Below are 15,013 nucleotides of genomic sequence, written 5' to 3'. Positions count from 1 at the left end.
CCATGGGGTGCCAGAAAAGTTTTTATAGCAGCTGTCTGAGTAGAAGTCTGAAAGATGACATGATAATGTGCAACAGGGAGCAAGCAGGAGAGGGAAAAGAGTGCCAGTATATTGGGTTGCTACAGGCTCTCTGTTAAGCAAAAGTCCCAGCACGCTTTTTCACACTCTGGTGTTTGTTGGAACCTAAAGTAGCAACACTCTGGTGGCAAACAAATGGGTCACATCACTGGTTTGGTGTTCCAGAGAGGGCACTGAGATTCAGGGCAGTTCTGTGTGACACGAATTCTGTGTGACCACATCTTATTCACTGGCATTGCCTGTTACATGCTGCAGGTACTCCACGCGTGCCTTGTTAAAACACTGCTGAAACCAGACCCCCACGTTTGTCCACTTGAAGGGAGAGCTTTATTTCCACAGTCTCTCAGCTATTGCTGGAATGCAGTATAGGCAGGTGTAAGTCTGTGCTAACAGTAGTTTGTCACTACTGCATTTTTCAGCCTTTTCATTTCAAATAGCTTTCAAAGATTTCACTGGTACTAATGTTAAAAGTTCAGCATTTGTGACATTCAGTTCATGTAAATTGTTTTGAATAATCTATGAATTAAAGCAGTACTGTTTCTGAAATAATTGAAATGTGTGAAACTGAGCATTTTTGCTGTACTTACACGGGCTACAGTGTTCTTTTATGTCTTTTGGATAAACCCTGGTCATAATAGTTTATACTAAATCCATTTAGTGTAGTGACTGTTAACAGCATTTTTTCTTGTTCATATATTCAGTAACTTGAACCACTGCCTTTGCTGTAGTAAAGTAAATATTCCAGCAGGAGCTAAAATTACCTGGAGGACAATGTGAGTTTTCAGGTTTTCAGAAGGAATGACTCAGAAAGCAGAATGCCTGAGAGCACTGGAGAAATGCTGATTTGGCTGGTTAGAAAGCAAGGGTGTGGGAGCAAGGAAAGTCCTGTGTTTTGCTCTGTGGATTAGCCAGAAAGCATTGATTGAGAGCTACAGTGCTGTGAAATGTGTTTGAGGAAAGCTTTTAATTACATTTGGTATTTCTGAGCTTGGTAGTCCTGATGGCCATCTTGCAGAAAAGAGATGTTATTTGGGACTTACGCAGTATGGGGGCCCAGGATAAATGACTGTAAACCAATTACCTCCTACTTTAATGTTGTTTAGCAATTGGTGGAAGACATTTAGTGTCTAGAAGCTAACTGTAATTGTATTTTGGGTATTTTAATACAGTATTTACATGATTGCATGCAAGCAGGGGGGCAGATCGAGTAGATTGCAGGCTGTTGGTTAGATTTCACTGTGGTGTTTCTGTGTTTAAAGAGAAAATTACAGTTAGCTGTATTTCCTCTGTATAGTGAGCATGTATTTTTTATAGCTTGTGCAATGTCTGAAGGCATCTTGATGTCTCTGCAGACATTAAAAGAAATAAATATCGGCATAATCCTTTTACTCCAAAGCTAAATATAGTTATTACCTTAAGGTTTAGACACACTACTAATCTTTATTTAAATGATTTCTAAAAATGACCATTGTGTGGTGATAGAAAGCAAAACTAATTTTACATTGGTTTGCCATGTGACTGTAGTTAAAGGGTACCTCAAATGTGCTTCCCTTCTTTTATCTTGAAGGCTACAGTTGAGCCCCAGTTGGTTGCTAAGGGATGTTGTTACCTGCTGATTGCTTCCCTAATGGAAGCATGGGCTTTCCTTCCAATATGCAGGAAAAATTCGTAAAAAACCACTGAAAATTGTTAACTGTTAAACAAGACTAGTTAATTCTCTTTCATCGTCTTCAGTAGTGTCTGGTCACTTAATGTTCTAGTAACATTTTTCTGAATTGAAAATAGATTGCAATTTCATAGGCATGTTAAACTCTTCCTATTTGATGATATAAAATAGTTTGAATACCAGCTATTTTTGTGTTTTCCTATGGCCAGATTCTGTCTGTTGCCTATTTATTTAAACATGCAGTCAGAAAAATGTTGTTTCAGGTTTAAGATGGTGTTGGTCACGGGGACTGTGAACTGTGGTATTTAAAAGCTCTTCAAATGTTTAGGGGTTTCTTATGTAGATAGAATGAAAGTTATGTCAAGCTTTTGCCTGAGGTTTGTAGTTGAGTTCACAGCATCAGTTAGGAAGTGTAAACATTTGCAGGTACCCCTCTGTCCCTTTTGGAAGCATGCTCACAAATACACACCCAGCTTACAGCCAAAGTAATGGTCAAAATATAAAGTAATCCTGGAAGTCATATTTATTATTTTTGTTAGTGACAACATTAGCAACAAAATTCTTAGTTCATCTCGTCTTTCTGTACCAAAATCTATTCCTGCACATATTTTTCCACTTACCCCATGGAAAAAAATAAAGTGCACACTTTTTGTGTTGTGCACGATATTTAAATGCAGCTCTTTAATTACATGGTGCATTTAGCATCTTTGCTGCTAAGAGCCATGTGAACTAGATAAAGTAAAAGCCTGAAAGTACATGTTTTCTAAAACTGTCTTTATTTCAATTAAAATGTTAGGGCTACAACTTGCAGCATCTTGGGGGATGTAGTCCCACCTAAATTCAGTGTGATCAGGGCATGTAACTCGACTCTGAAAATCCCTACTTAGGTTTGTTGCACCCTGTCCTATTCTGCTATTCTAACAGACGTACTTGCTTGAGAAAAGTGTAAATGGAGAGACCTGCAGACTTTGACATATATCTTCCCTTAAAGAAATGAATATTGGCTTTTCTATGGCTGTAGAAACATTTTTTATGCTCAGAACAAGCCATCTGCTGAGCTCTGAAGGGCCAGGGTTTGCATTCAAGGTCTTTATGGCAAGTCAGATTTTGAGTGTGGTGTCATGAGAGAGTTGTTTCCCAGAACTGTCCTGAGACCACTGATTCATTTACCTCTCAAATGTTTGTAGAAGCCTGAGCCAGAATAATTAATGTGGGCTTTGTATCCCATACCAATATCCCGAGTTTCTCTGTTTCCCAGCTCGTGGTGTTTGCGCACACAGCGTGATGTGCGTGCCTGGGGCTCCAGTGGGAGGGGCAGCCCTGCCTGGTTCCATGGCCCTGCCAGCTTTCACTGAGAGCTGCTGGCATTAATTCACTGGGCTCTCCTTCAGGCCTCTGCTGCAAGCACCAATTCGCATACAAATGTACATGTGTCAGTATGGTAGTTTGTGTAGGTAACAAACGGAGTGCTTGCATATACAACAAATATAAATAATTTGTATTAGTAAATTATTGGTATTTTAAATTATTAAATATAATGCACTGGCAGTTACGGATCTTCTTCCTGGAGCTCTGATTTTGGCATACTCAGTTTTCATTTTGGTTTTACCTCATTCTTCAGCTCCTCTTGCAGAGGAAATGAGCTTTATTTCTGCAAGAAGCAAATATCTGATTTCAGTGCAAGGTAATTTCAAGCTTCCTTTGCAATTAAACAATTCATCTACTAATCTTCACTGCCAAACCCATATCAGTAAAGGCAAGGAGAAAATGTACTGAATATATGCAGAGTATTTTCTTTTTAAGTTTATGGAGCAGAGTATTACTGTATCCTTCAGCCTTAGGGAGGAGGAGAGAGAAGATCCAACAGGCAGGAATTGTGCAGCAAGATTGATTTATTTAATTATCTTACAAACTCTTTTATAGACTTTTTCTTCATAGTCTAGTTGGACAAAGGATCAGCCACCCCCTGGGTGGATTGGCTAGAAATCCTAAACATCCATTGTCAAAATATTTTTCTGCTGTACCATAACCATAGTTCTACAAGGTCATAGGTGTTCATAGTTTATAGAACTTCTGCTAATCTCTTTGTGAGAGAGAAAAGTATCCCACGGGCTTAGAAAGAAGCAAGAATCTTAGTGTCTCTGCCCAGGGAAATGCCATGCAGGGCAGCCCAGTCTAGTAACTCACAAAGTGAGCTCTCAGGAATGGAGGTGTGCGTTGTACTGAAAACACCTTCCCAGACCATTAGCACAGCACTGGTTTTTGGTTTTTAAACCACTGTTCACCATTTTCTCAGTCCCATCGGACATCCCGGTCCGGGGTGGGGATGGAAACAGTGTAGCTCCAGAGAAATGTGGCTTGGCTCTCAGCATGCGGGATCACGTCACAGCGCAGATCACGTCAGGGTCACCAAATATTACTGTATCCTGCAGCCGTAGGGAGGACAGAGAAGATCCAGCAGGCTGGAATTGTGCAGCAAGATTGATTTGTTTAATTATCTTATAAACTCTTTTATAGACTTATTCTTCATAGTCTAATTGGACAAAGGATCAGCCACCCTCTGGGTGGATTGGCTAGAAATCCTAAACATCCACTGTCAAAATATTTTTCTGCTGTACCATAACCATAGTTCTACAAGGTCATAGGTGTTCATAGTTTATAGAACTTCTGCTAATCTCTTTGTGAGAGAGAAAAGTATCCCACGAGCTTAGAAAGAAGCAAGAAAATTCTTGCTAGCAGCATTTTTGTATCCACAGCAGAGCTTCTCAGGGTGTCCCATGGCTGTGTGTAGAATGCACTCAGAGAATAACAGGTTATCAGTATGTTTACAATTAATTTTGAAATGGAGTCCTTTTGCTGCCTGCTCTCACATCCAGGGAACACCTGGGGACAAGTTACAAACATGATTGAAGACAGCCTAAAATATTTCTGGCCCAACTTTTTTTTTTGAACACTCTCCAAATTAATTTGCAAGGCAACAATACAGATGTGATGTAAATATTTAAAAAAAAAAAATCAGCATTTTCAGTATATTATCAGTATTATCAATCTTTTACACAGAATTTCAGACAAGAGGATTGGTTTTTGTACCTCCATGAAACTCCTTGTGCTTAACATAAAATTGACCTCAGCTCTGAGATTTATGATGCCAGAATTCTTACAGATTCTGTCTAAAGTATCTGAGGGAAGAGGAAAAGTGCCCATGGTTTTGCACCTCAGCTGGCAGCAAAAAGGCCTCAAAAGTACATATTCTCAAGCACAGGTTGTACTACTAAGAACTTCCAGCTTAGATACAGTAGGCATGTACATATCTGAAAATTAATTCCATATGTGTTCAGCATACCTTGATGCAGTTCACAGGAGGAGACTAACTGCCATGCATTTTCTGTTTTTGCACACAGTAAAACAGAACAGGCTCTCCTAAAAATGCAGAAAGAACGAGACTTCCACCGAATGCATCATAAGCGAGTGGTGCAGGAGAAAAACAGGCTGATTTGTGATATGAAAAGGTACAAAATAATTTTAGTTGCTATACATGTAGCATTAAATATAATGTTTTTAATTGTTGCCTGATAATGAGATAACACTATGGAATCTGAAGTGAGTCTAGCTGCCTTTAGTTATGTCCTGGTAAACAGCAGCTCTATGTGACCATTGTGCCACACAGGTCAAAGAATTTCCAGTGATTTGTTTTTGGTGAATTTTCTATGATGCAGTATGGCATTAATGAATACACAGTATTTCTAATAGTTGGAAACAATAATGAGATTTTTTTTCTACCCAGATATTTTGCCATAAATAGGTAGTGATTTCTGTTTAGAACCTTTGCCCATTTTAAGGGTAACTGGTGTCACACCAAATTCAGAACCTTTACATTCCTGATTCTCATAGTTGGCATTTTCTGTAATCTTGAACTTCAGTAAGAAACTTGCTATGTTGCTTTGGTTGCAGATAAGCCCAAACTAGTCCATTGCTGCTGACTTATAGTAACGTAATTTCTAGATGGGAGCCGAGTTCAGAATCTCTTCTTTGTACATATTTATGCCAGCACTTGTTTTAACATAACACTGAGGAGAGGCTTACATCTGCAGCTCCATGAATTCCCTGAGTTTTGTTGGTATTGTTACCAATCAGTGCATGTAATAGCAGCTCCGTGTTCTACAGCCTCACTCTTGGAATGCACACATGCTCATGGAGGAGAGCACTGCACAGATTTGTGCTTTGTGACTCAGCGTTTTGCAGGATGCAGTGCTTCTGGAGCTGTTGGTGTCATGTGTTTCTCTTGAGAGATTACATGTCTGAGTCTTAGGTTGTCTGAAGAATTAAAGTGCTTAAGTATTCTCAGTGTAATGTGTAGTGAAGAAAGAAATCATGATCATATTGTGACTGTTTTTTCCAGATGAGGATCTTATTTGGTAGTCAGATAACAGCTGTAGTTCTCTTCCTTCCGGTGAAGTACAATCCCTGTGTAAGAAGACGAATTAGCCAAAATTAACATGCAGTATGTGTATGAAGGATTAAGAACAGGACAAAACTGGATGGATTGTTTTAAGATGTGACCAAACAAGCTATGAATCTTCTTACTCATTCATCTGACTTTTATTTTTTTTCCTCTTTCCTTATGATATTCCAGTTGGTTGGTTACATACTGAACAGCTTTGCTGTCTCCACTGTGTTGACCTTTTGGTAATTTTACTTGTTTGTTTGTGGAGGGAAAAAGTTATGCAGATATAAATCTCTGATTTAACTTGTCTGTGAGGAATCATTTTTACTCCTCTTGCTCACAGGCTGAAGGCACATTATGCATCCTATGAACCAGTGCTGAAGGAGCTGTCAGAAAAATACCAGAATACGCTGACACAGAAAATGTTAACCAGTTTGGAGAGAGACAAAGCAATGGGGCAGGTAAAACTGTGGTGAACTTGCACAGCTGTAAGGAATGCTCCTGGTTTTTACTTTGTTTACTACATAGGGTATTTCTGGTAAAGCAACTCACTTATGCAGTAGCCTGAAGCAGAATATTTTTGAGTTTTGTGATTAGGTGAATTAGCAGTGAAACTTGGTGCCACATAGTAATATTTGTCAGTGTGTAATGCTCAATGCTGCTCTACAGGAGTCAGCAATGTGCAGACCCTGGTACACCTTCAGTGCCAACAGCTTAAGGAAGGGTAGGATATTCACACAGATTTCCCATGCTTCCATCTATGCCTTTGGAAATTGCTTATTTTAACTTCCTTTATTACTGTTTATTGTTATATTTTTTCCTAAATATATCCAGGAATGACCTGCTAGTTTAGAAAAAAATACATGAAGAGATCAGAGACAGTTTTATGTCTTGAGTGGAATATTTGAATAGTATCTTTACTCCTCTAATCTTACGTGATGTATACAAGATATTCTGCCCCTTTGGCAGAAAGCAGTATGAGCACAGGTAGGAGGGATGATAGACAGAAAATTACCTTGCATGTGTTTAAGAAAAGAAGTAGGAAAACAAAAAGACAAAACCCTACCCAAGTGCATTTCAGCAGTAGCATCAATTATATGTGGGTAAAATGAAAGGAATTTACCGTGCTCACACTGTCTTCTGACAGTCTTCATCTCTCATTTCCTCCTTTCCTCTGCCTCCAGTTTTTCTCAGGTCACCTCAGGGCTTACTTATAAAACACTGAGGATTATATGTTTGAAATTTCAATAAGGAAAACAAAATGCCCTACAGAAAATGGGAGTTTACTGCCCATATGGAGTTATGCTGAATCAGGAGTACAAAACATGGAGCAGTTCCAATGCTGTGAAATTTCAGGGACATATATATATGTAGGACCTCTGCAGTTATGAACTGTACTCGTTCCAGAGCAATGAGTTTTTTGTAATGCATAACATCATTATTTTGTGACATTTTGTTATGACAAAGCTGTAAGTCACATTGTGCCATTAAAATCAAGATCAGTGCAGTGACAGCAGTTGCTAAAAGTTGTTGGTGTAGTCAGAACCCTGGTATTCTGTATGTCTGCATTGTTTTAACAGAGTTGTAGAAGTGTTTTGAGAGATTCTGGGTGGCTTGCCTTTTATTGCATTGTTGCTCTGGGTCTTTCCAAAATCTTGAATTAGGAGTTATGTTCATAACTTAGAGACAATAATCAAAAGTAAAAAAATTATAGATGGAATTTATGAAGTACACCAGTATGAATGCTGCATGTTGTGAACTGACACTTCCAAAGTAATGTTTTCATGTTGCTTCCTCTTGTTCTTTCCTCTTTTTAAAATTAGGTTACAGGTTTGCAGGCTGCATTAGAAAGTTTAGAGTTCGGATATACTAAGCAGATTCCTGAGACAAAAGGTAAAATATTCCCATCATCGGGCTCAGACTGTTTGTGTATTTTTTTTATTGTTGTGATGCATCTCAATATCTGGTGTAACAGTAAATCAAAAATACTTGCACTATGTTTTATCAGCTGACCTGGTGTCTGAGCAGCAGTTTTATCATTTGAATATTTTATTCTGAAGTGTATTCACTAAGGAGAGTGAGACTGCTGCAGGCAATATGGAATATGTGAGTAACTTGGAATAGAAATCTATTTTGTGACTGATTTGTTACTGTATCTGCTGATAACTCCGTTTTTTGTCTGTGTGCATGTGTTCTTTCTCCGCTCACCCTTCAGAAAGCATACAGTGTGGTCTGCAAACATTTTGAAAATACTGGTATTATGAAATCCAGACTTTCATTTTTACAGAAGATTGCTAAGATGATATAATAGCTGCTGGAATAGTATCTGTATGGTACCACACTACTTCCCTCTGTAATTTTTGCATTATTTTTTCTACCTCTGTCAGGAAAACCCTTGCACCTCTGCTTTCTTAAGTCAGTGAAGCTCATGCTGTCACATTCTCTGAGAGCATCAATCCCATAGTAATTTTGAACCTATTTTTCACTTGCAGCTACATTTGATAGTAAGATCAGTTTCATAGAAACCAGGTTTCTTAAATTCTCTTGAAAGTGAGATGGTGCAAAAGGGAAATGGTGAGCTCCATCCTCTGACAACAGAGTAGTCACATGTGAAGGGGATGTTGCACCTGCCTTAGTCATGAGCAGGATTCCCATCAGAGATAACTGTTTACTTGAAATTAGAGAATCCTACAAATATTATACAACTTCCAGGTGAAGAATTTGTTCCAATTATGGCAATTTCAGTATCTGTTTGTTTTGTGGTTTTGGGGTTCTTTTGTTGTTTGGTTTTTTTAGCGTGTTAAAGCCTAAATCTCCTTTGGCACTGGTAACATACCCCAGGTAAAAAGCCACTGAGCTACGCCAGCCTTTGACAATCAAGCTTCATTAGTTCCCACGTTCGTGGCATTTTTTCCATTGTGTAAAGTTCCTCTTGAAAACGAGTCTGGGAAAAAGAACAGTAGCCACATAAATGTATTTGGGGTTTTTTTTTTTTTGTGTTTGTAGTTGAGTGAAGAGGCTAGGACGCATTGCCTTCCTTTCCTATTAAGATACACTCTGGTTTAAGGATATGTGTGGGATCTTCCCCGTGCTCGTGTTTTACAGTGTGGATGCCCCATCTGTCTCCTTTTCATGTTAAACATACTTTCATTTGTAGTTTGATTCTAAAAACCATTCTCTGGCTGTTCAGTCTTGTTTATTCTCCAGAAATCTTGAGAGCACTTTGTAATACCAAGAAGTGACAAGCAAGGGAGCCATTTGATAAATAATTATATAAAAAACCCCTTGTCAGTCTCTCCAACACAAATTAAGCTCATCAGCCACCCACATGCTTCTACAAGTCTTAATTTGCTTCATACCTTGGGTATCATAAATTAATCAGTATTTCAATTCATTTTGTTTCAGTGCTTTGTCCTCTAATGCTACATAATTTTTATTGCCCTCTGTAGGGCATACTCATGTCTCAGTGGGTAATATTGTATCTTTTTAAAATATTTTCTGCTGCCTCTTGAAAGGTGATCATATTCTGTTCCCTCTTGATTTCTCATTCCTGAGAGTATGAGTACAGCCCTGAGAAACAAGCAGTGCATGGATACTGGAGAAATGTTTGCTTCATTATTCTCAAAATTCAGATTTTTAGTTTGGAAGGAACCAGTGTTGTTGGAGTTGGAAATCTGGGCTATAAGGAGACTTCCAGCTGCACTTCTCAGTCTTCTGGGCTGACTTCTGTGCATTGGGATTTTTGAGTTAGAGGACAATGCACAGCCAGAGTGGGAAGTGATCCTTGGCCAAGCTGAGCTGCCTCTCCTGGCCAGGTGTCTGCTTTCACTGCAGTGCAGAGCCTGAAGGAAGGAGAAGGGCTCTACCCAGCAGCAGGGCATTGCCCTTCACTGCTCCTGAGGCTGCATTTGTCCCACAGCCTGACTTGACCGTGGAACACCTGGAATGCTGGCTTGGATAGAGGGCACTGAGAGTGGCTTTTAATTAGTTTTGGATTTGCTGAACTGTGAGGTTCTGCACATCATCCACTTCAAGAAAGTGGGAGGGGAACTTTTTACAAGGGCATGTAGTGACAGGACAAGGGGGAATGGCTTTAAGCTGAGAGAGAGAAGGTTTAAATTAGACACTAGAAGGAAATTCTTCCCTGTGAGGGTCCTGAGGCCCTGGCACAGGGTGCCCAGAGCAGCTGTGGCTGCCCCATCCCTGGAAGTGTCCAAGGCCAGGTTGGATGAGGCTTGGAGCAACCTGGGATAGTGGAAGGTGTCCCTGTTCATGGCAGGGGGGTGGAACTGCATGGGCTTTAAGGCACCTTGCAACCCAAACCATTCAGTGATCGTGGGTTTGGTTTTAGTTTGGGGTTGCTGTTTTTTGAGTCATAGAGTGCACAATAAAGAACAAAGGGGAACCTCTTCGTATTCACCATGAGTTTGCATTGTAAATTTGTATCTGGCAGCTAGGTAGAAAAAACTAACGGTACTTAATGTTAATTTTAGGGCAACTATTCTGGACTTTATTACTCAGGCATTTGATGTAGGAGCTTTCAGCCTGCTGCATTTCAAACAATTGAAGATAGCATCCAGAATACAGAGTGTGTAATTTATTTACTAGCAGTTTTTTGCTGTCTCACTGTCAGGCTGCTGTTCAGCTTTGTACAGAAATCCTTCAAGAGAAGAGCTTCTAATAATTTTTAAGACACCTAAAGAAACCTAAGTTTTTATTTCCTAATTCTTGCCCTGCTTGTTTCAAATTGATATGAAGGACATGTAGTAGTTGGAGAGGAAAAAATTTGTTTGAGAACTAATTAGCAATTATTGTTAGGACTTGGTCATACTGTGGGCTGGTTCTCTCTCTCTGATGCCCACTCAGAAATAATCTCTGAAAAATTATTGTGTTTTGAGTTCAGATTGCTTTTTAAAAAGTAATGGATTTTTTTTTTTAAGGAGATTACTTGAAAAACTGGTTGTGTTTTAAATCTGGTCCTTCCTGATATGGTAGCAAGATCATACATAGAGGAACCTAATTATCAAAGAGAGAGAGCTGATATTTTATTTAGGGGATTGGTGTATATTCACAATGCTTGCTCTCTTCCTTATGGATCAAAACACAGTGTTAAGTGGTGCTCTGAAAAAAGACCCCTTTTGCCTGCAGGAATTAAGCAGTGTTGATTGTGGCTTGCTTATAAACCTAAGCGAACAGTGCTATAGCAGCTGGCTCTAAACACATTATAAAACTGCTCCTTGCTCAGTACTCTTCTTGTATTTTCTAAAAACAACAGCTATTTATTTATTACCCAATTATATTCAAAAGTTGAACTTAATGAGTTTCTTTACTCATGGTTGAATTAACTCATTGCTAAGACTGTTAACTGTGCTTTTCCTTTCCTTGATCTGATGCGACTGCAGTTAGAAGGTCATGCAGAAAGAAATTTAAAATGCACCAGTTGAAGTACCTGAGTCTGGTTGTGCCCATTCCATGTGCAATGCAGTCAGAATGGCAAATCTTTAAACCTAAGCTGTTGACATCTCAGTGCAACAGTTCTTTGGAACTCGTTCTTTCCTTTTTTAATAGTTGCTGACTTAAAGCTCTGGAACTGTCATAACACTGTTGCTTAACAGGTATGTGTATCTCAAAAGGACCAACAAACCAAATGCTCTGTGAGCAACATGCTAGTGGATAACAGTTACTGAGTGAGTAAAGGTGTTAGGCATATAAACCAATTTTGCTGCTTGCTGTTCCTCAGAGAAAGTTGTTATTCAGGATATCTGTGACAGTAGCTTCAATTTTTAAAATTGTGAGTATTTTTAATCCAGGCACAGTTCTTTCCACCAGTTCCAGTTGTACTCAGACTGGGTATGCAGGAAGGTTTTGTGTTTGCTTGATCTGACTTTTTTTGTCTCAAGAGTAGAGGGAGTATTTGGGGCTTTTCCCCTGCTTTAAGTAATCAGGTTTGCATTTTGGTGTAAAGGTCTTAATAAAACCATTTTATAAGAGCAATCATTTAGCAGTGGGTAATGTGAAGTACATTTGTTTCAGTCTGGATTTTAGCTGTATAATGTTTTTTTTGATCAGAGATTTTTTTTCAAAGAACTGGAGGGATGTAAGTGCCCAAATCCTGTTGGAAATCAGTATTACTTTGTTTTTCATGCAGACCCATGTACATCCAACAGAGCACTGCAACAAGATACAGGGATCACAAAGGACTGTGTTTGGATTTGTGTAAGCTGCCAGTGCAAAGGCTGTCAGAGAGCAGTGTCCTTTCTTCCAGGTCATGGCAGATGCATTGTGCTACAGTCCATGTGTGCTGTACTTCTTCTCCTATTCCTTTCAACCTTTGATGGTTTAAAGCTGTGTTACCTGCTTAGGATTTCTTTGCTGAGTTACCTATTTATCAGTAATTCCTTGTTTGAAAGGTGGGTTGGCAGAAAGTGCAGGGAAACAAAAGGATTGTGGGCTTTAAATCAGAATATTGCATTGGTGGTGGATACTGGTTAGGATGGAGTGAGCTGATGTTTCCTCTGGCTCTGAGGGATGCAAAAGAATGCATCCATTTCCCTGTGACTCTCCCTGTACTGCAAGACTATTGCATTTTTGGGGCCAGGTCTAGGGTGCCTTTTAGATAAGATGAAATTATTCGTGGAGCAGAGATACATGTAGCCCTGGAATACTTTTTATGGATGGCACAGTAACCTGAATATCTTTTTAATTAAAGTGGTGTTTCTTGGAGAATTTCACATGTCTGGCTAATGTTAAGTAAGGAGATAGCTTCCAGAAGAGTAAATAAAAAGTGTTCTGATGGTATTTTTGTTGGTTTTATTTTAAAGTAGGCCATGATTGTACAAGGAAGAAAGGGTTTGAAGGTCCCACCCAGAAAGCTCTTCGGGAAGCCAGGCAGCAAAAGTTCCTTGTTGTTGCAAGCTCTTCATGTGATCCAGCCGAAGATGTGGAGAAAAAGGGCAAGAGAGATCTAAAGGTAAAGTGCTCTTTCCAGCTGTACAGTATCAATCCTCTTTATACTAAGCTGTGGTGAAAGACACCTGTCCAATGGGATTAAAAGACATCCTGCTTAGTTGAAGTAAATAGGACAGGTAGGTAACAAGATTTTTATTTTTAATACGAGTTTCTATTGCAATTAAATTTTCAGGGAATTACAGGAACTCTGATTAATTGAAGCTAGCAGTCTACTTTTTGAGAATCCAGTGTAATCACCTAGCAGAGGAGGAGCACTGGCTGTAATTGCTTCTTGCTCTGTTGTGTTTCTTTTGTAACTTGAGAAATCCTGATCTGTTCCATAATGCTTACAAACTTTCCCAGCATTTCAGACTGTTCCAGCTGGGTCTAAGAGGGAAAACATATGCAAGACTAAGGGGAAAAAAAATGGTAATTTTGTAATAGTCAGAGCTTCTGAACCTGAGTATACGAGAGGTGTGTTACTGCTTCAGTTTGGAGGTTGCGAAAAATCAAAATCAATTATTGAGGTTTTTTTTAATTATGAAAAAGAATGTTTACTTTATTCCAATTATTTTATTTATTGAGGTTGCATTTTGGGACTACATAACAATGCTCTTTGTTTTTCCAAATCAGAGTAAACATTGTAATATATAAAATTTCATAAGCTCCTAAAACTGTTACACTGGTCTATTTTTGTTTGAGAACTACAGTTAGAGTTTAAACTGTGTTTTTTGAGAAGGAAAAAGCTTTATTTGATGATGATATAGTCAAAAGTGGCCTCAGTCTTTCTTCTCCCTGTCCCCACAATAATATATCCATGTTAATTAACTTTTTGTAGGTTTCTGCCTGGCTTTGCAAGAGCATTTCTTCTGTTTGACTTTGGCAGTTCACCTCTCCACAGACAAACATACCATTTTAGTTCTGTTTTCATTCTTTTTTCTGCTCCTAAGCCCTCTATATCTATATCTAATCTATATCTATACCTGTCTGTATCTCTTCTATTGCTTACTGAAACATTTATCACCATATACAGCAAATACTCCTCCTTTCTGTCCTCACACCTGTTAGTACCTGAGGCACGTGCCAGTCGGTCCACCTCCACTTCCCCTGTTTTTCATTCAGTGGTTAAAAACTTCCATGCTAGACTCTCACAGGTATCTCCTCTCTTCATTTTGACTTGTGAACAGATAAAATTCCATAATCCAAGAAGCAATCATTTTTGTGTTTCTGTTTCTACTGAAGTCATCAAGATTTTTATGGAAAACTTCAGTAGAGTTATGCTTCACCCCCAGAATATAAACTCTGCACAGTTAGTGGGCCTGTCTGGCTCCTGTTCTTTGAAATTCATGAGCACAGTTAGTTGACTGGTTCTGGCAAGCATCTGTGTTTCTACAGATCTTATGTTTCCCAAATGAGTCCCACCAGAGGCCCTGATGTCTTTACTTAATCAATTAATTAGAAACTGGATTAGTTCCAGAAATAAGGCATCAGAAAATATGAGTGTGTTTGAATGTACTAGAATTTTCCATGGCTGAGCAATAATCTAAAACTGTAGGTGTGAGATTAGTTCCATTGTTGGAAGAGATGCTATAGTTCTTTTTCACTTCACATTTCCTGGATCCATTATTTCTAAATATTTCCTTTCCCCTAATAAAGGATTCCAGCTTGGATAGTGCATGTGAATTACTGCTTAGGATGTTAGAAATAAAAGGCAGAGGGAATGATGAATGTGTAGAGTGCAAAGAGGTGAGTTAAAATTCTTTAAAACAGAAGAGGCAGAGCTCTGTCCTGTAGTGCACACTTACTGAACTACAGTTCTAATCCAAAGTATTTAATTAAAATACTGTGTTCTTATTCAAGTGTTTAGGTGTCTAAGT

The 15,013-nt window shown here is 38.9% G+C and overlaps 1 protein-coding gene across 9 annotated transcripts in view; it reads left to right on the top strand.

Moving 5' to 3' along the window:
• Positions 1-15,013, top strand: part of SPAG16 (sperm associated antigen 16) — a 381,268-nt gene that overhangs the window by 34,715 nt on the left and 331,540 nt on the right. For all 9 annotated transcript variants that reach the window (XM_069021764.1, XM_069021765.1, XM_069021767.1 and 6 more), the window contains 4 exons: positions 5,146-5,253; positions 6,532-6,649; positions 8,012-8,081; positions 13,010-13,158. In XM_069021764.1, the coding sequence (XP_068877865.1) occupies positions 5,146-5,253; positions 6,532-6,649; positions 8,012-8,081; positions 13,010-13,158 (445 nt within the window). The remainder of the gene's footprint in view (positions 1-5,145; positions 5,254-6,531; positions 6,650-8,011; positions 8,082-13,009; positions 13,159-15,013) is intronic.

The sequence above is a fragment of the Aphelocoma coerulescens genome, chromosome 7, assembly GCF_041296385.1.
Source record: "Aphelocoma coerulescens isolate FSJ_1873_10779 chromosome 7, UR_Acoe_1.0, whole genome shotgun sequence".
Lineage (NCBI taxonomy): Eukaryota > Metazoa > Chordata > Aves > Passeriformes > Corvidae > Aphelocoma > Aphelocoma coerulescens.
This window is presented reverse-complemented; position numbering and strand designations above follow the sequence as displayed.